At 33.6% G+C, this 26,428-nt stretch overlaps 1 protein-coding gene across 1 annotated transcript; it reads right to left on the reverse strand.

The window, feature by feature from the left end:
- Positions 1–23,503: 23,503 nt before the first annotated feature.
- On the reverse strand, positions 23,504–24,556 carry LOC112040946 (cytochrome b561 and DOMON domain-containing protein At5g47530). Its single transcript, XM_024073867.2, has one exon. The coding sequence runs from the start codon at positions 24,378–24,380 to the stop codon at positions 23,781–23,783; it is 600 nt and encodes a 199-aa protein (XP_023929635.1). The 5' UTR covers positions 24,381–24,556; the 3' UTR covers positions 23,504–23,780.
- Between the last annotated feature and the right edge of the window lie 1,872 nt (positions 24,557–26,428).

Raw genomic sequence — 26,428 nt, forward strand, 5'->3', positions numbered from 1 at the left:
TTTGGTTGTGTTAAGGAAAATGCTACGGAAAACCGATGGCCAACGACCAATGGTGGTGGAGAATCACTACCAGCAGTGGCGAAGACTAACAATAGTGGTGGTTGGCAACTTGAGATTGGAGACGTTAATTAGTATGGGCGGCGATTGGGTGGCTGACAGTAGTGGGTAGAAGTTTTGTTGATGAGTTTTGGGTGATACGGAAAAAGTTTTATAACATATAAAAGCGTATATCAATTTCCGTCATAAATGCAATTATTTTACGATCAACCAGATTGACCAATATTTTCAATCGCCCCAAACACCCACAAATGTGTAAAATATTTTCCCGAAATCAATTTTCTTCAAACCAAACACTTTTCAAAATTTAGGAAAATTATTATAAAACAAAGTTTGCCTACAAACTTTGTAGGCAATGGATACAAAATCCCACTAAAAAATTATCATATTATCATATTTTAAAAATCTACTCGTTGGAGTGCATGTTATTTATGTTCTCAACATGCATGTTCAATTTCATTCAAATTAGATATTATTTATAATTTGATCTATAAACTTATTTTTATGCATAATTTAAGGATCTATTTGGAATCTGTTTATTTTGTTGAAACTGAAAACTTTTTGCTAAAAGTACGGTAGATAAAAGTAAAAACTAGCTGAAATAATGCAGTGAAATCCATGAGTAGTACCAAAAAAATGCAGTGGAGCTCATGAATAGTAGTAAAAATAAGCTGAAAAGTAAAATAAACTGGCTTTTTAATTTTGAGCCAAATGCACTCTAAGACCAAAAACTTGAAAACTAAATATTTGATTAATGACATAAATATAGATTTTTTATTTTCTTGAAATTTTACAAGTATGGAAGATTTAATAAGAAAGTGCAATCTAATGATGGATTTGTCAAAATTTACATCTTACAATATATATAAAAGGAGTGTTTGTAACCATTGGTTTGTAGGCCAACTTAGTTCGTTATTTTATGAAAATCTTTTATGAGCACTTCGCCTCTTGGATTTTAAAAAAAATCCAATAAACTATTTTCATCCTCAACTATTTAACAAATTTATGTGAGTATAGTTGTATGTATTGTACGATACGCGATACATATAATGTATTGTGCAATACATATCGTATCGTGCGTAAAAAGTTTCATATCATATCAATGTATTGTAAGTGCTCATGAATTATATCATATCGTAAAATCATATGTATTATACAAAACATACATAAATGCTTTTAAATGAAATTTTTTGTTAAATTTTGTACTTTTATCTGGTTCTAACAAGTTGTTAAACTTGCTTTTAACACAATTAGTAGGTTACTTGATTTAGCCTAATAAAATAACATATTCATGAGTTTTGTTTTTATCTTTTTCTTCTACAAAATTTGGACTACATAGTATACACTTACACTTCACTTTAATATTTACAAATTTATTTTCTATTCTATGAATAGATATTAATTGAAAATATAATTATTTTTTATTTTTTTTCATTATTTTTATATGTCTAAGAAACTAGAATGCCAAGAAAAAAATATTTTTTTAAAAAATTATTAAAATAAAAAGAACAAGAAGAGATAGTAAATGTTAATGACGATGAAGAAAATTTTAGCAAAGAAATAAGTTTGCAAGATGATAAAGATGATGATAGTATTGACTTAAATAGGGTTGATTAGGCAATATGATGAATATAAATTATTATTTTTGGGTCATTTGTAAATATTATCACTTTTGAATTTAAGCAATTTGAATGTGTATGTTATAAACACATGCTAGTTTGATTTATTTAATTAGCTTATTAAATATTATTACATAAAAGATGAATAAATTAGTCATTAATTGAATATATTCAAAATTTATAATGAATATGCCTTTTATATATGTGTGGGGGGGGGGGTCCGCTTGTTTTGACTCATCTTCAAGTTGTCTAAGCGCTTCAGCTAGCTCATTAGGTTCTTTTGCTTGTTTTCCGGCTGTCTAGGATTTTTTGAACATTGTCTGACTCTTGAACTTGCCATGTAGAGTCTACTACTTGCTCCTCTAGCTGCTCTACCATTCTAGAAAGTTATTCTGATTTTTCAGCATCCTGTTGTGGCTTTCCTACTTCCTTTTGTGGCACTTTAGCTGTTCTACCATTCTAGCAAGTCAATCTACTTGTATATTATCTCCCATGGTGTGGATACATCATGGCAAAACCTGCTCTAATACCAAACTCACACAATACAAACATTTAAGTGGGCTTTGATACCAAATTGATACAGGATAGAGGACTTAATAGGCTCTGCTACCAATTTTGATGTAGAATCTTTAGGAATCACCACTGTTCTTGATGAGATCTTGAAGGTTTCTTGAATACACTTTGATGTCTAAGGGTTTAGGTAGGGTTAGACTTAGGTAATAAAAAGATTGGATTTTGAAGAAATTTGATGGCTTCTTAGGGTTAAAACAATGAATAGAATTAAAAACAAAGAAAGATAAACCCTAAGCAATCACACACTCATAGCTTAAAATATATTGCTCGAATTTTATTAAATTCAAGAACTCTAAGAGTCTTATTGACTACAACAAAGACTTTATACAAGCTATTTCTAAACCTTTTTCTAGTCGAAAGACTAGGAGACTAAATAACCTATTACTACAAAGATTAGGACTCTAGATAACAAAGGAAACAAACCAAATATTAAAAAAAGAAGACTCAAAACTTTGAATAATACTCATTGTCCTTTCCTACAGCCAATGACAGATAGCGAGTTCCAGAAAATCTGAAAATTACTAGATTGCTCTCATTCTAGTTAAACTTAGTGTTTGTTTGTGTCCAGCTTCAGGGGCGGAGCCACATAGTGGCTTGAGGGGGCCGAGGCCCCTGCAAAAAAAAAAAAAAAATTTCCCATTAGACTAGGAAGAAAAAATAATTAGGCCCCCCCAACATTACACAGCCGGCCCCTCTACCCATTTCTCACCCATTTTCCCAGCCCCCAATCAAAAATTAGGAACACCTCAAATTAAAAAAAAATATATATCTGTTCTACTTTCAAGCAAAAAAAAAAAAAAAAATTGTAACAGAGCCTCAGCCCACGGCAAGCCAAGCCCAAGCCAAGCCAAGCCCACGGCGAGCCCAAGCTCGCTCACGGCTAGCCCACGGATTCTCAACCAAAAAAAAAAAAAAAACCATTACAGAGCATCACGTCGCGTTGTCGCTGGCAGAGAGCAGAAACCCATCACATCACTAGCAGTGGCAGAGAAATCAAACCCCAAATCCCCAATACTAAAGCTCATCAAACCCTTAAATCTAAAGCTCATCAAACTCCAACAAACTAAAACAGAGGTGTTTATCAAAGCTCAAACCCAACAAACCCACGGTCAACTCCATCAAACCCCAAATCTAAAGCTCATCAAACTCCAACAATCTAAAGCTCGTCAGCTCCATCAAACCCACGGTCACGTTGACGTCGCCATCATCGTCGCCGCAGCTCGATCGCCGCTCATTGCAGATCGGAGATCGCAGAGTTTTCTGCCTCTGCTCCGGTGCTTGGCCTTGGTGCGACGGTGCTCCCTCCGGCCCTCCCCCAAGGTATTTCTCACTTTTTCTCTCTGACTCTCTCAGTCTCTCTCTTTATCTGATCTCACTGAAAAATTGAAATCGCAGATCGTGCTGCGGTGCTGCCTCTGCTCTAGTGCAGGCTGTGCAGCGGTGCTCGTTGACGTTGGCAGTTGCTCCCTGCCTCCCTCCGCTCCGGCAGTCCGGCCCTCCCTCTCAAGGACAAGGTTTTTCACTTTTTCTCTCTAACTCTCTCTCAGTCTCTCTCTCTTTATCTCACTGAAGGAAAAAAAAAATGAAAGAATATTTATGAAGAGTGAAGAGTCTCTTAACTCTTTATTCTTTTATCTTTAAATTCTGATCACACATTCACACATCTCGGTAAGTGTCTCTCTCTCTTTTGAATTGTGACTCTCTGAGAGTCTGATTGGCTGAATTTGCTTTTTTATGTTTTAGTGTTTTTGTCTTTTTTTTTTTTTTGGCTTTATCTTATCCCTTTTTGTTGTTGGTCAGTGACTCAGTGTAGGTGTTTGGTGAAATATTAATTGTCATTTAGTGTAACGTGTGTTATGATTTGTGATTGGCATTGCGAAATTTTCTGATTGCAGCTAGCTATTGTGATTGGGGCGCATTTTGTGCTTGTCTTGGCTATTAAGTGGGGTAGGGATGGGGTAGATGGGCTATGGGCACATGGGGCCGGATGCAACATAATAATTAAAGCAATGTAATGTGTAGCACATTACGTTGCTTTAATTATTGTGCTGCACATGGAATGTATAATGTTCGGCTCTTTTAATGTAATATGTACGAGGGGCTAAACAATATAACAAATTAAAGCAGTATAATTAATGGCAAATAAATTAAAGCAATATAGTTTATTGTTAAACTAAACAATAATAATTAAAGCTATATAATTAAATTAACCAATACATTATAAAAGACAAATTAATTAAATTATTTTTGTTTTTGTTTGAGGGGTTATTATTAATTAAAGTTGTATTAAAAATTGGCTGACTGTTTAAATTATAGTGAAAATTTTGTTTTTTTCTTGAGTATGAATAACATTCATATAACTAAATAAAAATTTCTAATTAAATTTTTTTTTTTAAATTCTTTTCAGGTTAATTTTTGAGTCATATTCTTAAAGCTAAAAGAATTATGAGCAAATGAAAAACAATTGATGCATTCTTTAAGAAAAAAGATGTTAGCAATTCAGAAATTAGGACACCTGTGGCTGTAGAAACAAATGTTAATATTTCAATGCCTGATGAACACCCCTCCAAATGTCCAAAACTTCAATTTGAAGAGATAGATCGTGATCTAGGATCACGTAAACAAATATGTGAATTTCCTATCAACATACAAGATGAAATTCGACGAGCTTATATCATAGAAGGTCCATATCAACCTGAAAATATAGAATATCCATACAATGATGATACTCATCGTCGTCGATTTCAACCTTCATGGTATGGTTCACATAAGGATTGGTTGGAATACTCACCTTCAATGGATGCGATATATTGTTTACCTTGCTACCTTTTTAGTAAGAAACCAATAGGTCGTCCCGGATCAGATGTATTCATTTCAAGAGGTTTTAATAATTGGAAAAAGGTGAAAGATGGAATGAATTGTCCTTTAATTCGTCATGTGATATAAAAGCCTTTTTTTTTTGTGATTAGGGTTTTGTCTTGTTGTTATTTTTGAGAAAGAAAAACACTGTAGCAGCACATTGTAATTTTCTTTGATAATAGTGAAATCCCTACAACTCTGTGGACGAAGGCAAATTGCTGAACCACGTAAATACTGTCTTGTGCGTGTGATTGTTTTTCTTTTGGCGTTTAGTATATTTATGTTACAACCCGGCCCCCCCATGTATTTATTCCTGGCTACGCCCCTGTCCAGCTTACTTCCTAGCTTTTAGCTTTATGTACAGCTTTTTAAAACCTTATTTTTTTCACTTTTTCAAGGTATAAGTATATTTTAGCACACTTTTAGCAAAATGCTAAAGAACTAATGCCAAATGCACACTTATAATTAAGACTAAACCAGCAACTTTTTAAGTGCATAGTGGGGTTGAAATGGAAGAGGGAAAATCCTAGGAGTAAGAATAGTTTAAGGGTTACATTTAATCATAGTTCAGAGTAAAGTTAGTTTGAGTAGGAATCATTTTTTTGAAATATTCTGCTTAAGTAAGTAATGGCGTCAGAGTGAAAGGACTTATCTATTAACTTCATCACAAACCTCAAGGGATTGAGTACTATTTTCAATAGTTTCAAGGCAGTGTCATTTCTTGAAACCTCAAGGGAGGTTGGTGTAATTTACCCCCATCCCTCCCTTTTTTCTGTAATAAGGCTGTGTTTAGTTCAACGGAAATGCTTTTCCGAGTGTAAAATCATTTCAAGGGAAATTGTTTTCCTGTAAAGGAAAATGTATTCAGGCTATTTGGCTGTCTTGGAATTTGTTTTACGGAAAATCAATTTCAATGTTTGGTTCGTTCAAACATTTTACGGAAAATGCTACCAGTTTTACAGAAAATCAATCCCGGTGTTTGGTTCGTTCAAACATTTTACGGAAAATGGTGATCTTTTTACGAAAAATCAATTCCCATGTTTGGTTTGTGGATCATTTTACAGAAAATATGAAATGCCTTACAAATTCCTGCATTACAAACCTATAACAGTACAAAATGTTTGATCCACCACAACATCAAAATTAATCACCCGAATATACCCATAATATTTATATCAAAACAGCCACATCAGTCTTTCACCATTGGCATTACACCTCCATGTTGTACAAAAATGATACCTACACATGGTATCTGAATAGTACAAATACATAATTTGGGCAAATTTATCGTCCCAATAATATAAAAGACTTACATATATAATACCATAGTTAATCCCTAAAGCTAATTGTTGGAACTACAACAAAAGTTAATCCCTAAAGCTACCGTCACAGTCAACATGAAACAAACAAGTCAGAGGTGTGTGCACAAAAAATTATTCATCGACAGCTTTCTCAGCTTAGCATTCTTGGCTAGAAATCCCCATGCTGCCTTCTTATTTTCACATAGATGGTTAAAGGCAGTTGCGAGCATGTCTTCGCTATACCCAGCCGTCATTATAGCCATGACCTCAGAGTAAAGAGTTGTGTAATCAACAAGCCCCTAGTTGATTTCTTTCATAGCCACAACAATTTCTTCAGCTGATCAGACAGATCAGTCAGCACACTATCCTTAGAGGGAGGTGCATGCCCTCTTTTGCGAGACTTGGAAATTCCCGACCCAGTGGTGGATGACTCTACCGCATTCTTCCCTTTGTCCACCACACCTTCCTCCGCATTGTCCGCCACAAACTTAGTATTGTCCCCATTGTCTGGCTCATTCTCAACATCCACATACGACTTAGAAAAGCTACTCGTGGCTATATCCTTCCCCACTACAATAGCTAATTCATCATACATCTCAATCTTGTTGTTCAGATACTCTGCATGCTTCCGATGAGCCTATAAGGGAGAAAGGAACGTTTAATAACAATGCAATAATCACTTCACTCATAAATTCAATATTCAATTCAAACACTGATGCCATTAGATGATTTAGGTCAATGATAAATAGAAAAATCTGTTAGGGAACAGGAGACATAACCCATGATTTTGAAGATAAGTACAACAGAAAATACAATGTACAAATGCTAAGACCAGATTTGTCAGTAGATCCGCACATAACAGTTATATTTGAAAATTTGTAAAAGCAATGGAATCCTAAAAAGAATGACACTATAAATTTCATATAAAGAGGGTACTTGAGCAACCTTGTCTTGTTCTCAATTCATAGATTATAAAGCCAAAAACATATATTATCATTTATATTAAGAAAATATAGTTGGAAGCCATACCATCACTTCTTGATATGTTTATTCATCGCATGTTATCATCTTTAAATTATCATCCTAGCCGAAATCGCTTTTCTTCCTAATAGTTTGAATAGTGGTCCACATAGTCCTCAGAGTCCTCATCCGATTCTCTATATAAGAGGGGTGGCACTCGACCCCAAATTGTGCAGATATCTCCTTCGCTACAAAAGCAAAGGAGCCGGCCCTGAAAGTGTTAGAAGGCTTATTGCCCTTTGCAGCCTCCTCAGCAAGTAGCCTAAGTAGAGTCGTGTGCATGGGAGGCAGCCACCTGAACTGTTTACTGCCGCCCACCTTCTCTTTTTCCTTTGACATTACTACATATGAAAAATGTATAGTGAGAGTAGCATTTAGTAATTGCGCTCAGAATATGAACAACAAATCAAACACACATACAACCACGCTTATACATGTGCACAACAGAATGAAACATGCTAACACTGGAAATAACAATGTAATGCTAGAAATACTTTTTAATGCTGCAAATACTTTTTCCTTTCACCACCAGAAGTCTATAGTAAATACATTGTCCTTACAGAAAAAAAAATACAACACATATTACAATCATAAAAATCTAAATAAAGTACTACTCTCCACTCCTAGTATAATAAGACCACATAGCTTGCCATATCTAATCTCTCTTAGCATTCCACACTCTACTATCTTCAATGGAGTCTTGACATGACTGTGTTTCTTGTTGGGGGCCACTAGACTCTACTTGGTTCATTGTAGCTTCCATAATATGGTCATTTGGTTCAACCCCCATAATGTGATTATGAATCACACAATATGCTAACACTACTTTCACTTGGGTTTCAAAAGACCAAAATTGTTTTGCATCCAACACTCGAAAACGTTTTTTCAACACTCCAAACCCTCGCTCAATGGTAGTTCTCAATGAAGAATGTCGGAGGTTGAATAGTTTTTGCTCATTCTTAGGAGGGCGATCACTAAACTCTTTCAAGTGATATCACACACTCTAATAAAGTGACAAAATTCCATTTTTATTACCATACCCAGCATCACCAAGATAATATTTACCTACATATATTCAAAAATAAAACCAAATCACTACTATGCTTAGGAAAATGCACAATATTTATTAAACTAATAAACCAAAAAGGTGAAGTAATCCTATAATATCTCCGAGAATTGAAAATCACCCTAGCCTAGCAAATGCATCATTTAACACACGTGAATCATGTGCACCACCTTCCCATCCAACTAATACATAAGTGAACTTTAAGTCAAAACTAATGGCAGCTAACACATTTGCGTGGTTCCATCTTTGCGACCACGAAACCTTCCTGGTATTTCAGGTGGCACAGATGCACAAACATGTGTACCATCTATTGCTCCAACACAATCCTAATTTTGAACAGACATAATGGTTTAAAATTACACAAATCTTCAAAATTTACAAAAATACACAAGTCACAATATTTACCTTAAAATATGGGTAGAACCTTCTGCTATTCCTTATCTCTGGGGGTGTATCTTTGCTAGGCAGTCTTATTAGAGCTCTATATAATTTCAGGACCCCCCTAAGGACAACCTTGAAGTATCTATGAACAGTCTCAGTCGATCTATGGAACTGACTACCAATTACACGGAACCTCACATTATGACCAATAATGTGTAAGAAAATTAGCACTTACTCCGTAACAGACATGTGAACAGTTGGGCGTACGTGCTCCCCCTCAATGAGGATGTGACACAAGTGGTGGAAAGCTATAGGCTTCATCCTAATTTGACTCACACAATGTCTCTCACTTCCATGCAAAATACTATTTATGTATTCCTCTCTCTCAGCTGCATGATTAACATAAGGTGCCCTAGGCAGTCATCTACGCCGCAATTTCCTTAACAATGCAACCCCCACAAGGAGGACAAATGCAACTAAGGCAAGAATTGCGGCTTTGGTTTTTTTTTTTTTCATCTAAAAAATCACAAACACTGTGGTCTAAGAGGTATGAAAACAAGCATGTTATTGATTACACAGTATATAAAAACAGACACAAATAGAAAACATCTAAACCACATTTATAACGAGTACCAAAATTTTTATGCACATATATTTTTGTATAATTGTAACATCAACAATGTACACAACATAATACCATCACAATCAATATTTACACCAACAAATCACATTGCATTCTATTTCTGTATAATTGTAACACCAACAAAAGTTAAATTCTTAAATCAATAATTAAATAAAAAATGGATAATTAAAAAAAAGTAAATAAATAAATAATTATATGAAGTAAATAATTATATAAATATATATATATATATATAGATCGGATCCGAGAGGGTGGATCGGATGTAAATAAATAAATAATTATATGAAGTAAATAATTATATAAATATATATATATATATATAGATCGGATCCGAGAGGGTGGATCGGAGGTTGGGTTGTTTATGGGTTTGAGGGTGGGTTTTGGCTAGATGGGTTTGAGGGAATGTGGATCGACTTTTGTAGAGGGTGGGTCGGAGGTGTATGGATCGGACTAAGAAATGAATTGAGAGGGTGGATCGGACTAAGAAATGGAAAAGGGAAACTCACTGTGGATCGGACTAAGAAATGGAAAAGGGAAACTCACCGTGGGTGCAGAGGATCGACTGCGTGAGGGAGAGGATCGACTGTGTTTAGCGTAAGGGAGAGGTTGGACCTTAGTGTGAGTGAGCTTGGAGAGTACCTGCTGCTGTGAGGAATGTGTGTGAGAGAAGCTCAAAAAGAGTAATGTGAGGAGTGAAATGGTTTGAAGTGAAAATGAAAACTGAAAATATTTTACGCCTTGGGTCCTTTATTTTATGGTCAACACTGAAAATATTTTCAGTTTGACCCAATTTTCCGTAACAACCAAACACATCATTTTACAGAAAAGCATTTCTGAAATTGATTTGAAGCCAAAACAAACGGACCCTAAGAGAATAGGATGTGTAAATGAAGTTCATATAATTATATGTATATGAAATCCATATGCATAACCCCAAGCTCATCACAAAAAACACATAGATTAACTACATTTATATGAAGTTCGTGCGTATAAGCACACTCCACTAGCTGCATTCCTCAATTCATTATATGCATGTGTTATATTCACAGCTTCCCTTTTGTAAAATTGAATATGAAGCAAAAACAATAAGGAAAATGAATGAAACCCAAATCCCAGCAAAGGTGGTGTTAATATGCATATAAATGAGATTAAAAAAATAATGAAAAGAGGCATTTGGCAATCACACAATCCTCCACCACTAAATAAAAATCTGTTTATCATCAGAATTTTGTTAACTTATGTTAATTGGTAAGTTACACACACCTGATGGGTCTTGAGCTCACAACCTCAGCCTCCACCAAAAACTTATAATTGAAGGAGGTGTCAGTAGAGCTAGAGCTCATTTGAAAGATTATCCCTAAAAGTAAGGGTAAGTGTACCTTTTGGGTCCAGCTATCATTATCTCAATCTTTGCCATATTGGGATCATCGAAGTTGTTCATGTATAAATTCACATCACCAACCATGGCTGGAAAAGGGCATGCTATCAATCCCTTATAATAGATTAATAGAGACTAATGGAAACGGGCTACTTAGGCTCCGCTTAGGAGTTCATAAGGGAAGAGAATGTAATGGAATGGAATGATCATAAGGGAATGGAAAAGAATGGAATGTAATAGAATGTATTTAAGTGAGGGAAAAGAATGGAAAAGAATGAAATGGAATGGAATTAAGTAACCTGGATTGGATATTTTAAAATAAAAGAATGGAAAGGAATGAAAATGAATGAAATGTAAGTAATCTTGTTTGGGAGCAGCATAGAGGGAATGAAATGGAATCATTTTATAATAATATTACTATTAGACCCCAATTTTAAAATAAAGAGTTGAATATATAGGGGTATTTTGGGAGTTCTAGTAAAACAATCATTAAATCTAATTTCATTCCCTCCCATTCCTCCCAATTTCAAGGGGAATGAAAATTTGATGTTTTAAGGGAATAGAAAGGAATGAGTGTTCTCTCCTACCCATTCCATTCTCTCCCACTTAAACTCCCAAACAAGGTAATGGACTTTCCATTCCCTCCATTAAAACTCCCAAACAAAGGAATTGAAGAATATTCTAAAATGATTCTTTTCATTCTTTTACATTTCATTCTATTCCCTCCTCCTAAGCGAGGCCTTAGAGTTCAAGTGAATTTTACTATATTTGTATATGGGAAGCTAAATTAATTTTGTTTATTTAAAAAGCCCTTGCATTATGTAAATTTTTTTTTTCGACCGCAATTTTCTCAGCAAACGAACTCTCCAACAAACATCTCCCTATCCAATACAATGAAAGTCAGCTCTGCAAAACCCACCTCCAACATTAGTTGGTGCCACAGGCAGATACATATATGCATGTACAATCAAAACTGAACAAACCCAACTGAAAATTTTAGAAAACCCATATCCAAAACCTTAATCATTCATCAAAAAATTGAGTCGGTGCACAGAAAGATCAAATATGACACACACACAAAGGGGGAGCGAGAGAGAGAGAACTGTTAGAGTCTTGGGTCCAGGTGAGCTGCATCTGGAACTCATGTTGAAGGGTGAAGGGCTCAGAGGCAGTGGCTTGAAGGAGAGCTGGGTCTTGCATCCACTCATGGTACTTTGGTACGTGTGCCTCCATGTACGGTACCATTATCACCTTCTTTCCTTCCAAACTCACTCTCTTTTTCTCCATTTTTTTTTCATGTTATCTAACACTCCCCCATACTGACTACTCTCTCTGTCTAACTCCTTGTCTCCCACACAGTTGATCTGAACGCCAATCTTCACTCTTTTGCCTCTTCACTACTGTTTTGTTCTCCCCAAAACGACTGCCGTTTCAGAACAACGCTACCTTTTTTAACACTTTCTTTTTCTTTTTCTTTTTTAAATACAGGAGTTTCGGTACTAACCAACTTAAGCAACTGTTTGATAACGTTATTCTAGGAACATTGTTTAAATGTTCTAAAAATACATGTAAGTGAAAAATATATTGTAGAAATACGTGTTGTTTTGTTTAAACAACGAATACAGTTGTTTAAACAATACAACTAAACAGGCCCTTGACTCTAAAAAAAAATAATAATAAAATAAAATAAAAATGCCCTTAAGTCTCTAGTCACGATGAGAAAGAAGAGATAAATGAGTAACGGTTTAGGTTCCGAGTTGGGTTTATGACCAAGTTTGTCACTTTTAAGAAGGCTGGAATTAGTTCAAACCTCAAAGGCATTAACTGTATTTTACCCTTTTTTTAAACTCTAGCTACGTTTTGGTTTGACATAAAATATTTTTGGACCAAACAATAATTTCAAATGAAAATATTTTCAAGTATTTGGTTGCATTCTAACAAATATTCCGGAAAATATTTTCAAGTATTTGATTGTGTTTAGGAAAATGCTGTGGAAAACCGGCAATCGACAACCAATGGTGGCGGAGGTTTGGACTAATGTCAACCAAATCCAAAACTAATCAACTTGGTCCCAAATCACAATGAGAGAGATGAGAAAAATAAGTAACGATTTAAGATCCAAGTTGAGTTTAGGACTAAGTTTGTCAAATTTAAAAGTTTTGGACCTAATTGGCATTAATTAAAATCCCAAGGGTGTTAACTATATTTTACCCTCTCTCTTTTTATTCTGGCTATGTTTGGTTTGATAGAAAATATTTTCAGACTACAAACTAATTTCAAGTGAAAATATTTTCAAGTATTTAGTTGTGTTGAGAAAAATGCTACAAAAAACCGATAGCCGTTAATGGTGGTGGAGACCCGCAACCAGCGGTGGCGGAGACTAGCAATAGCGATGGTTGGCAACCTGAGATTTGGAGATGTTAATTAGTAGGGCCGGCAATTGGGTGGCTGACGGTGGTGGTAGAAGTTTTGTTGATGAGTTTTGGGTGATGCGGAAATTTTTTTATAAAATATAAAAGTATAAACCAATTTCTATCATAAATGCCATTATTTACAATCAATCGGATTGACCAACATTTTCAGTCACCCCAAACACCCACAAATGCGTAAAATATTTTCCTGAAATCAATTTCCGTCAAACCAAACACTTTTCAAACTTTAGAAAAATTATTATAGAACAAAGGTTGCCTAAAATTTTGTAGGCAATGGATACAAAGTCCCACTAAAAAATTATCATATTTACATATTTTAAAAATATATTCGTTGGATTGCATGTTATTTATGTTCTCAACATGCATGTCCAATTTCGTTCAAATTAAATATTATTTACTATTTGATCCATAAACTTATTTTTATGCATAATTTAAGACTAAAAACTTTAAAACTAATCATTTGATTGATGACATAAATATAGATATTTGATTTTCTTGAAATTTTACAAGCATAGAAGATTTAATAAGAAAGTGCAATCTAATGGTAGATTTTTCAAAATTTACATCTTATTAATATATATATATATATATATAAAAGGAGAGTTTGTAACCATTGGTTTGTAGGCCAACTTAGTTCGTTATTTTATGAAACTCTTTTATGTGCACTCCGCCTTTTGGATTAAAAAAAAAAATTCCAATAAACCATTTGCACCCTCGACTATTTAACACATTGATGTGAGCATAATTGTCAGTATTGTACAATACGCAATACATATCACATATTGTACAATACATATCATATCGTGTGTAAAAGGTTTCATATTATATCAATGTATTGTAAATGCTCATGAATTGTATGAATCATATCGTATCGTAAAATCTTATGATAAATGCTTTTAAATGAGATTTTTTGTTAGAATTTGTACTTTTATTTGAATCTAACATGTTGCTAGACTTGTTTTTAACACAATTACTAAGTTACTTAATTTAGCCTAATAAAATAACATATTCATAAGTTTTGTTTTTCTCTCTTTCTTCTACAAAATTTGGATTATACATTACACACTTACACTTCACTTTATTTTCTATTCTATGAATAGATATTAATTGAAAATAGAATTATTTTTTATTTTTGTCATTATTGTTATATGTCCAAGAAACTAGAATGCCAAGAAGAAATATTTTTTAAAAAAATTATAAAATAAAAAGAACAAGAAGAGATAGTAAATGTTAATGACGATGAAGAAAATTTTAGCGAAAAAATAAGTTTGCAAAATGATAAACATGATGATAGTATTTGACTGAAATAGGGTTAATTAGGCAATATGATGAAAATAAATTATTATTTTTGGGTAATTTGTAAATATTATCACATTTGAATTTAAGCAATTTAAATGTGTATGTTATAAACACATGCTAGTTTGATTTATTTAGTTGGCTTATTAAATATTATTACATAAGAGATGAACAAATTAGTCATTAGTTGAATATATTCGAAATTTATAATGAATATACCTTATATATATATATATATCTATAATATTTTAATAAATTTTATTAAATGTTTTTGTTCCTGAAGATACACGATATAATTGCCGCTATTTTTTTTTTCTTTAAATCACACTCTAACAAATTCATCTCATTAGACCCCACCACAATACAAATATAAAACCATGGTGGGATTTTTTTCCTGTGAAAAAATTGGAGGCAATAGACTTTCTAATTTGCTATTGACAAGTCCCAAAATGATGTCCTTTTTAATAGGAAAAATATTTTAATAATTTTAGGAAAACAAAATAAGTATAAACTATTCTTTATCTCACAGCAAAAGTGACCAACCAAAACCTAAGTAATCCATGAATCTAGAATCTTCTCTATTTCATTTTTATATAGACTTTGAAGGTCATGATTCATTTGAAAGAAATCAAGAGTTTGGAATATGACAATTCATTTAAAAGCCTTTAACTTGACTTAATAGAAAATTTAACAAAACTAGCTTTACCTCAACTTAAAAAACAAAAAACAAAACAAAACAAAAAAAAAATACAAAGAGAGAAACATATGGCTCACACTGAGGAGGGGACAAATTAATATATCAAATGAGGGGAATTTATTGTGGACTCCCAAAGTATCATAAATGTGTTTTCCATTCTCTCAAATGAATGGTAGGTCCTACTAATTAAATTCATGGTGGACATTCATCTGAGAGGGGAGACTACGCATTTATGGTACTCCGGAAGTACCTAATAATTTTCCTCAAATGAGTTATTGTTAGGGATGCAAGGTTTTATAACAAAAAACCGCAGCTCTATTTCTATATGCACTCCTCTTTGGCCACCCCATAAACAAAGTAATAGCGAAATTTCAATCATGTCTTTGTTTAGATTATATGGATGGGTTTAGCATTGAAGGAATAATATGTGAAATGTAGGAGAGCATTCACAGAAAAGCTGTAAAATGCTAAAAAAGTTCTAACAGCTCACACCATAAAATAAGGCTACATCAATGATGCTATTGCTATAATATTTAGCATCCAAGCTACAGCAGAGTGTCATCTTTGATACCCTACTATAGCTTTAAAGTAAAGTTATAAATAATAATAGGGAAAATTACACTTTACTACCCTAAATTATACTCCAAATTATATTTTGCACCATAAACTATTTGAATGCACAATTTGCATTCTAAACTATGATTCTTGTTACATTTTGCACCACAATATTAGTTTTATAGTTAAGTTTGATGGAAATATGAATAATGTGACTTTCACATGTGCATTTCTTAAATGGAACAAATTTAAAAGACCAAAAACCCCTTTTTCCTAATCAATTAAAAACAAAACCTTTTTTTTTCCGGGTTTCTCATGTGCGTGTGCGTATTAGCCCCTCTCCCCCAAATCAAAATCCTTGCAATCCTAAATCCCCAAATCAAAATCATCTTTGACACCACTACCACTCCACTACCGCTATTCCTAGAAGCATCAGTCTCTCTGGACTTCATGTTTTCGATAACTTTCTAGGGAAAAAAAAAAAAAAATCTAGATTTCCATGCTCGTTGCAGCTTAGTATTTTTTTTGCTGTTCATATTTATATAGTTGGTAGTGTGCTTTAAGGATGGGAAGTGTGTAGATATGGATGACATTTGACATTCTTCAATCCTGATGCCTAGGGAAGGACAAGAAGATACTATTCTGCGGTATTAATAATTGGATTATGTACAAATCTTTCAACTGAATTTTTCTATCATCATTTGCTATTCTTTGTTGTTTGTGCACATATTTTTTTTTTTTACAGCAATCCAGGAAACTAGCATGGATGGCATGGAGGGTTATTCTGAAAACCATTACTCATTGCTCCACCGTAACAGCTTTTCCTACAAAACCATTCAGGAATTTTCATTTGCTATGTTGCAAAATCATTGGCTTATCTGAAAGTTGATAAATAAAATGTGTTGCTCCACAATTAAGGGTGGTGTCACGGTGGTGGAGCAATGGGGTAGTGGCGAAGATGATTTTGATTTGGGGATTTATGACTGCAGGTATTTTTGATTTGGGGAGGGGCTGGTACGCATGAGAAAGGTGGGAAAAAAATTTAATTGATTGAGAAGACAGGGGGTTGGTCTTTTAAGTTTGTGTCATTTAAGTAATATTTAAGTAATACACAGGTGTAAGTTACATGTTTTATATTTCTCTCAAACTTAATAGTAAAACTAACGTTAGAGTGTAAAGTGCAAAGTGTAAAGTGTAACAATAGTCATAATTTAGGATATAAACTATGGATTTAAATAGTTTAAGGTGCAAAATATAATCCGACGCATAATTTAAGGTGGTAAAGTGTAATTTCTATAATAATATTTTATATCATTCTTCCTCTCTTTTCTATTAAAATAATATTTCCCTTTCTTTCTTTTTCTCTTTCCTTCACCATATCTCTGTCACTCCTTTTTCTTTTTCTGTTCAGTCTTCACCATTTCTATCACTCCCATTTCTGTCACTCCATCTTTCCCCCTTTCCTCCTTCTCCTTTTTTTTTTTTTTTTTTGTGGGTCGACTTCGTGGTTCATGGGTGGCTCAGCTCATGGGTCTCGCAATGGGTTTTTAATTAGAGTTGCAGTGGTTTCCGACGGGTGTGGATGGTTTCTGGGGAATGTGGCTGGGTTTTCTAGCGGTGATTGTGAGCTTAGGGAGGGAGAGGATTACGGGTTTGTGATTTTGGTGGGTTGTTTTTCTTTTTGTTTTTCTTTTTCTGATTGTCGGTGGTGATGAGGTTGTGATTTTGGTGGGTTGTTTTTCTTTTTCTGCTTGTTGGTGGTGATGAGGTAGTGGGTTTGGGGTTGTGACTTTGGTAGTTGGGGATTGTGATTGTGGGAGGTGGTGGTTGTGGCAGTTGTTGTAGTTGTGGTGGCTGCTAGATGGTGGTTTTTTTTTCTTTGTTCTTGGATTTTTTTTTTTTTTTTTTTTTTTTTTTTTTGATGGTGGTGGCTGGTAGTGGCTGGCTGTGGGTGTGGCTATGGTTGTGGGTTTGTTGGATAGGGAAGAAAGTGGTGGGTTTGTTCAGGGATAGGAGAAATTATAAGGTACATATGGGGAAAGTGACGTGGTCCACCATTTTACTAAAATGCTTACACTTGTTTAAAATTGTTGAGTTAGAAATTTTTTTAAACAAAAATTGATTACTGACTCAACAATTTTAAACAAGTAAGAGTATTTTAGTGGAATTGTGAACAGATGACGTGGTACACCAAAAAACTTTATAATTTCTCTAAGGAGAGACACATATATAAGAAGAGAGAAACATAGTGAGAGACTAAAAATAATAATATTTAAATGAAGATGAAAAAAAAATACAACATTTTATGTTTGATATATTATAAAATGATGTATTAAAATAAATAAAATAGTGTTTTGAAATGTTAAATGCTAAAAATTTTGCCTCCATTATTACGAATGCTCTTAATGTTTGGGTTGGGTAAAGATGTAATAGAATTCAAACGATGAATATTGATTTTTTTTTTTTTTTTATTTGGTGAAACTCTTGTAGTCTTGCGTTTGGTATAAATATTTGATTTCGATAGGTGAAATGTAGGATTGTTGATTTTTGGGTTGGGTCAAAGCATTAAAAGAATCAAATTAAAAAGTAATTCATATATTCTTTTCTCTCTTTTTTTTTTGGGAATATTTCTTATCAAATCAATTTATTATCTCTGCATCTTAAAAATTATTTCATATATCTTACATGTATAATTCTTATCAAACTATATACAATACCATGTTTTGTAGCATTATAAACTTTGTTTTCTTGGTAAATATCATTTCTTTTAAAAATAAATAAATAAATGACAGATAAAAATTATAATTTATATTCAGTTTTTTGTTAGGGATGAATGTCTCAATATGAGTACTTGTTCCTCCTAATGTGTCCATGCAATTTACACCATCAAATTTGATGGATAGAGTTTGAATCAAATTAATGATATTATATTTGATTTTTATAATCAGTATGAAAGAAAAATAGGTTTTATTTAAGTACTCTTTTTCTACTAATTACTAATTAGTAGTAGAAAAAGAGTACTTAAATAAATTTTAAAAGACCAAAATATTTACTTCAAGGAGATTTGCATGCGCCAATGAGGGATTTCGATACATAAACAAGTGAGATCATAACATTAAGAAGACTCATGCACAACAAGACGTGGTTGTGAAGCACAAATACATGGACAAAGCTATGGTTGGACTTGGAGGGGTAAATCCCGCCCACCCCCCAATTTTTTTTAAAAAAAATATTACTATATATATGAGTACTAATTTTAGCAATTTTGTTTTAGAAAATTACACTTTTGCCCATTTAAAAATATCATTGATTCTTTTAAGAGTATTGTTATAGTCACAAATTTTTCTATAACATTTTTGCAAACTGTTAAAGCAGCAAATTCTTATTAGTTCACATTTGGGCTCATCATTTACATTATCAACAATTTGTAAAAAAGTTTATAGTTCAAACATTTTTCTCATTTTAAAGATCATTAAAAAATTTATTAGTCTAAAATCTAAAAAAGAAATATACAAGCCCAAAAAAATTAGTATAACAACAAAAATTACCAATAATAAAACTAAAAAAAAAAAAGCCTAGTCAACCAATTTTACCTAAATCAAATAATCTGATCCTTTAAAAAAATTTAAACAGCCAGTAGCTAAGCGATTAAGTAGCAACAAAGTTGGAGGCTAAAGTCATTGCACATAACCAACAACAAAGTCGCTCCCCCTAACTCTAAGTTCTGGCTCCGTCCCTGCACAAATGAATTTATTGATGAATATATCCACTATCTTTATCTCCCAAACACTATACCCATGATGCCATCACAACAAAGGATGTCTACAACTCAATCTATTGATATTGATTTGTCATATGAATCATGATTAAGACAAAATGAGTCTTATCAGCTTATTAGAGCATTCACATCCGGTCTTCCATATGCCATATTTTGGTATATTTTAGCATCAAGTCACAAAAATGATGCATTACCCAGACTTGTAAATCTAAAAATTTTACAATTTTGCTATAGTGCAATCTTACTTATAGAAATTACTGTAGACAACTACATCTTGTTTTTTAATCACTTTATTATCTCTCTCCACTATCTTCTCTTTCTCTTTCTCTGGTCTTATGGTCTCCTTTTCTTTCTCAACTCTCTATTTGCTCATCTTTGATCTCTCGTCTCCCCCTCTCTCACTCTCTAACTCGCTCTCGTCTCCCTCCTTCGTCTGAAGCCGTTGTTGGCCGAAGCATGCTTCGACAAAGGCGTGAACTTGACTTTCTAGATGAGCAGTCACTGGATGAGCGAGAAAGTGATTCCGACGATGCTAAGATCTCCTTCAATCCTCAGTTGAGATCTCTTTCACTCCTCACTACTTCTCTCACAGCAATGTTGGTGTTTTTCTGGGTGATTTTTTGTGGTGAGATTGGCGTGGTCAAGGGTTGTTATGGTTCTGGTTGTGAGATCGGTGTAGGTATGGTGGTTTGCGACTTCGTGTAATCAGTTTTGGTGATGGGTTTTGGCCATGGAGGTCCTAATGGTCATGGTTTGATTAAGTTAATTTAGGTATGGGTGGTGTTTGTGTTGTTGATGGTGGGGATTATGGTTGTGGTTGATGGATTGTGGTGGTGCCTTTTTTTTTTTCCCTGGTGGTGTGGTTGTGGTTAGGGTTGTGACTGATGTGGTGGTGCTAGTTGGTGATTGATGGTGGTGGAGGTGGGGGTTGCCTTGTTGGTAGTGTGGGGTGGGTTTTTTTTGTATTTTCTGTTCGTGGTGGTGGAGGGTTTCCGTGGTGGTGGGGATGTGTCATTGATGGTGGTGGTGTGTTTCTGTGGTGGTTACGTTGTTGTATGGTGGTTTTGGTGTGGTGTTGGCATGGTGGTGGCATGGTGATGGTGGTGGTGTTGTTGTGGTTGTTGGTTACTTTAAGGAAGAGAGAGAAAGAGGAAGAGAGAGAAATAGTAAAAAAAAGAATATTCAAATAAAATGGCAAAAACAAATAGAGTTTGGGATGTTAGATGTGATGTAAAATGATATGGTATAATAAATAAAATAGCTTTTAAGATAGTAAAATGGAATAATTTGTAAAATGGGATAATTAATATGCGAGTGAGGGAAATGATAACCTCAATTTTACCAAGCAAGATCCCAATAATTATTTATGTAATACTAATAAGCAACAAAGAGCCTTAAATTATGGGGAAGATATTAGGTTGGAAAGAACTTTCAGTCATCAAGTTAAGGAAAACCCTTCATATTCTTACACTATTTAATTGGATTGTAAAGAGTTGATCACTAATATAATCTAGGCTAATTCAAGAATGGTCATTGACTATAATCACTTTGCTTATGTAATAACGTTTGATACTACGTACGCGTTTGGATACGCGTTTCATGGCTGCGTTTGCATTTTCATTCTTTTTTTTTTTTTTTTTTTTTACCACTTGGTGTATTTTTGGGACTCAGTCACTGTAAAGAAATTATAATATTTGGAGTTACACTTTTATACAATGAAATAATTGAATTTTTTGTATGATTATTTAAGACCATCCTTGAAGCAATATCCGAAAAGAAACCAATTACCTTTTTTTTTTTTTTTTTTTTAGATTAAGATACAGCAATGTCATTTGCAATTCAAGTAGTCAAGCTTGAAACATATCCTGCATTACTTAGTTCGCACATGTGGCATAATGCTAATAGACACTTGGGTCATTTATTTAAAAGTGAATCTCAATTTAACCAAGATTTCTTAGCATTTATTAGTGGTATGATGATGAAGATACATTTCTCACTGCCTAGAATGAATTGCTGGAAAAATACAATGTTCATAAAAATAAATAGCTAATGGATCTATTCAAATTGAATGATGAAGGAAAAAGCATAGGAATGAATTCTCATATGAAAAACTAAGGTAATGTTTGGTAACAGCTTTTATTTTCTATTTTCAAAAACTTGTTTTGGGAGTATAAAGAAAAAAAGAATTTCTTGTATTTTTGAAATAAAAAACATGTTTAGTTAGTTGAAATTTAAAAAATAGTTTTTTGAAGGAAAAAAAAAAATACCGAAATATGTTGTTACTAGGATTTGAACTCTAGTGCTAACTCATTAAATAAGACAAATTCATTAAATCAAACGCGTGTTTTCATTGACTTTTGAAAACTAAAAACTGAAAACAACATTTTACATGTTTTCAGTTTCCTTCACAAATTGAGTTTTGAGAACAGTTTTTATTTTCAATCCACTTTGGATTGCCAAACAAGTTTTTTAATCTAAAAAATAGAAAATTGTTTTTAAAAACAGAAAATAAAGGGAAAAAACAATTACCAAACATACCCTAAGAGTTTCAATTCATATCTCTTGGGTTTACTATTAAACCCTAACCAAAAACCTTAGTGCAGCAAAAATGAATCTACCATAGCTCTTCCCACAACCTCGACAGCCACCACAATCTCAAATGGCTTCCTGGCGGATAGAAACCACAAATAGGGTATTCTACTCTTTGTTCACAGGCCAGGACTCAAAGCTCATGTGATGGAACCTTGAGATTTGAGAGTGCTAATGAGAGTGTGTGTGGTTCTATATTTTCTGAATGAAATGTATATTCGGAGAGCTTTACACACTTAGGGATTATGTATGCCTATATAGTTGCACACCAAAAAACCCTAATGTCATTAAGACACATTTTATACTTGTAGTCTTAAACTATAATTATTTATGTACAGTAACAACTTAAAAATGTTATTTTTATTACTATAAAATAAAATTAAAAGAAAAGAAAAAGCCCATCTTTTTTTTTTTTTGAGAAGAGAAAAAGCCCATCTTGATAAGCGCATAGAACATGTGAAGAGGTTAATACATATTAACGAAATTATAAGCAAGTTGAAGAATATAAATTTATTCTAGATCATTCTAAAAAGTATTTTCTGCCGAAACAAATTAACGCAACTCCCCTCTGTTCTAGTTGATGTAGTGCAAAGAGTATTACCTTTCATTGCATCTATCATTTGAGCCAACCGCTGGCATAACTAATTTATTTGATAAGGGTATTTTGGCATAATGAAGAAGCCGACAGCCTCTCAGGACCTGACGGTTTCATATTAACAAACGGGGATCAAGGCGACAGTTTCACATGGTAGACGGACCCACAACATATGACAAGCATCTCCATGAAGCCGATGGGGGATCGCCAGACAAGGAAAGAGGCCGACCGGAATGAAAAAGCCGACCGGTCCAGCATGGTCTACCTTGACCTCCACAGATATCTATACAAGGAAATATCTTGTATCTCACGATTAACCCTAATCAAGGGAACCCTTATAAGTAAAGGATCCCGCAAAATACGTAAATTAATGAGTATATTCCCTACAAGAAAAGACCCTCCTCGCCAAGAAATGAAAGTCACCTCTACTCTACTATAAAAACCTTAAAACCCTCACAAATCAAGATATACATATTTTACCCAAACTCTAGCACTCTAGAGTTGTGAAAGTTATCTAACTTAACCTTCAAAGGGTATTTAGCTGGTACCACACCGGTACACTGCAGGTTTTCTCTAGAGCACGTGAGGACTATGCGACTCACTAATGATTTTTGGTATCATCATTATTTAAAATCGCTTTGAACATCTTTCCTCAACCTGGATCAATATAAAACCCATTATTTAATTTAAATAATAAGATACAACCCATAAATTAATCCATTTGTAAGTTGTAACCAAAATATGTTGGTTACATGTGATCATTGTTCCTTCTAAAATAATTAGAGTTGGGCATCCCTTGGCACCCATTCAGTGTTCCAATAAAGGTTTATTATTATTATATCACTATAACTAAGACGAGCTTAAAACAAATTAATCATAAAATGATTAGACTTGAGCTGAGGTTAAAACCGGCATACAAACTAACTGCAACAAGAAGTTAATTAACTGGTTCCTCCTCCTGAAGTTGTTCCATTAACAAGATTCAAAGTGCCCACTGATCGCATGTTAGCTGCACTGGAACTGGTATCATGCGATTGAGGATTATCTCCACTGACTGGACCAACTTGCCAGACTTGGTTCACAGTTGTCATGCCACTAGTAAGTGTCAAAGTAGCAAATATGGTCATTTCACCGTTCGCAAATGATCCAGCGAGATTAGACACCCCAAAGCTCAAAGTACTCTCTGACAGCGTAGCAATATTAGTACTTGCTACTGAGGATGTATATGCCCGAATGGCTCCAGAAGAGTTTTGAAAGGCCACAAGGGCTTGTGACCCTGCCATTTGTTGTCCAGTAGGGTTGATAGCCCAAGAAATCCAATTTGAAGCTGTGGCTCCAGTGACTCTATATGCAATATCAAGTGTGTTGGCTGAACTGCTATAGTTATAGTGAAGGAATGCACTCAATACAGGAAGGTCTTGGCATGAGGCATATACCCTGTTAGAGGAGAAAGAGTAGGACTTACAGGTCTGTGCATAGGATGAAACAGAGAGAGAGAACAGAATACAAGAAAACAACAAAGTTGTCAAAGCTTTACTCATGGTTGGTGATCGCAACTATAAAGATTTGAGGATTTTTGAGGTATAATGGTCTAGAGATGAACACCTCAATAGAAAACAAGTTTTCAGTATATGGGTATGCTCCAGATGATACTGAAATTGTTTCCTAAGGTATGTTCTCAATCTTATTATCAAAGTTATGGATCAAAATTCAATAATTTATAGATGTCAGAGGAAGCATGGAGGAAAGAGAAGGGAAAGTGGGTGTTAAAATATTGTTGGAAGAGTTGGGTTTGTTGACTTGTTCTTGTTGTGTCTAGAATAAATATATATATATATATATATATGCATGACTGTCGATTTGCATGGCTGACAGTCCAATATAAACTATAAGAAATCATTTTCTTTGTTTTTTAAAAAATAAAATAAAATATTTTTGGAAATAAAGAATTGGCAAAATTGATAGGAAAGATTTTTGTTTCTAAAAGCAATATTGGAAGAAGGAAGAAGTCATCATTTTGAATCAGCAAAGAGCAAATAAAAGTATAATCCCTTTAACCCAAAAAAAAAAAAAGTTGCATCATTATTATTTTGTAATTAGTCATGGCTGAAGTTCAATGTAGCACCTACCACCGAAGAGAAATTTTCTCCAACGTTTAATATCAAACAAGTATGATTCGGTGATTATGGACTACGGCAATTCACTTTTTTTTTTTTTTTTTTTTTTTTGAGAGAAAGTTTCAACCTATAACGTTCACTCTTGATAGCTTTTTGTTATCAGACTAAGATACTAATCGGTTTTTGGTGTAGGCGGAGTTCAAACAAGTATGATTCAGTGATTATGGACCACGGCAATTCACATTTTTTATTAAGAGAATTTCAACCTACGACGTCCACTCTTAATGATAGTTCTTTGTTTTCAGACCAAGATACAAATCGGATTTTAGTGTAGGCAGGGATTGAACCCGCCTACACATATTGATTACTTGATTGCAATTGGAAATGTATTCAGTATTCAGTATTCTTTCGTGAAATTAAGAAGACTCAGCAATTTCTTTCAAAACTAATGATGACATATGACATAATTAAGAGACTAAATCCTATTATTAATTATGTCTTTTAAAAAATAAATTTAAATTAATTCTCAAATTGACGTACAAAAATTTCTCCAAAAAAAATTTTGACGTACAGAATATGGTCATGGTAGTACCACAAATAAATTAAATGAACATTTTCCTTTTTTTTGTGTATTATATGTCCATTTGGCAAAAATTAATTTTGCTAACTTATTTTACTATTTATATTCTCAAAAAATAAAAAAAAATAAAACTTATTTTATTATTTAGCTTATTTTTACTATTATTTATGGGTCTCACTGTACTTTTTGGTATTATTTATGGGTCTCGCTGTACTATTTCAGCTAACTTTTATTTTTATTTACAATACTTTCAATAAAAAAATAAAAAAAAAATTCAATTTCAGCAAAATAAACAAATCTCAAATGGAGCCTATATAAGAGAAAAAAGAAAAAAAAAAAAAAGTTTTGTTCTAAACCGTAGAAATATCTTCTTTTAACATACTTGAAGGATCACAATGTGTAACTCAAGCCCTAAGGATATAGGATATAGACCCAATGAGCCCAGTACAATAAATTTGTAAAAAGCGGGTGAAAAAGCTAAGCTTTTGGTGGATTGGACAACGGTTAGTAAGGATTTCAAAGATGAACAAGTATGAAACACACGTAAAACTCGATAAAATGATTGTCCGAGGAGATGGATTATGAATTAAACCAATAGTTCTGAAAGTTAATACAATTCTTAGTGCTACAGTAATTCCTTTTTTCTTTTTTCTCTCTTCTTTTTCTCATCCCTTTCTTATATATGGGACATCTTTTCCCTTATGTAGTTCCTTTCAGACCATCTTGACCCTATACGTGTTGATCATCTAGGCCTTCACTTGAGTGCATGTCCCATCAGAATCCTTTTTGGCTTTTGGTGAGTTTGTAATAACTGATGCTACACTGTTTAGGGGTCTTCTCCACATAAATGAAGCCAGGAAAGTTGCTGCAGTGCATTTAATGCGGTGGTAGC

This window comes from Quercus suber, unplaced genomic scaffold (genome assembly GCF_002906115.3).
Source record: "Quercus suber isolate HL8 unplaced genomic scaffold, Cork oak 2.0 scaffold_99, whole genome shotgun sequence".
Classification (NCBI taxonomy): Eukaryota; Viridiplantae; Streptophyta; class Magnoliopsida; order Fagales; family Fagaceae; genus Quercus; species Quercus suber.

Bases quoted from the DNA above. Each gene is read 5' to 3' on its own strand.
- LOC112040946 (XM_024073867.2), bottom strand. From the start codon at position 24,380: ATGAGTAAAGCTTTGACAACTTTGTTGTTTTCTTGTATTCTGTTCTCT.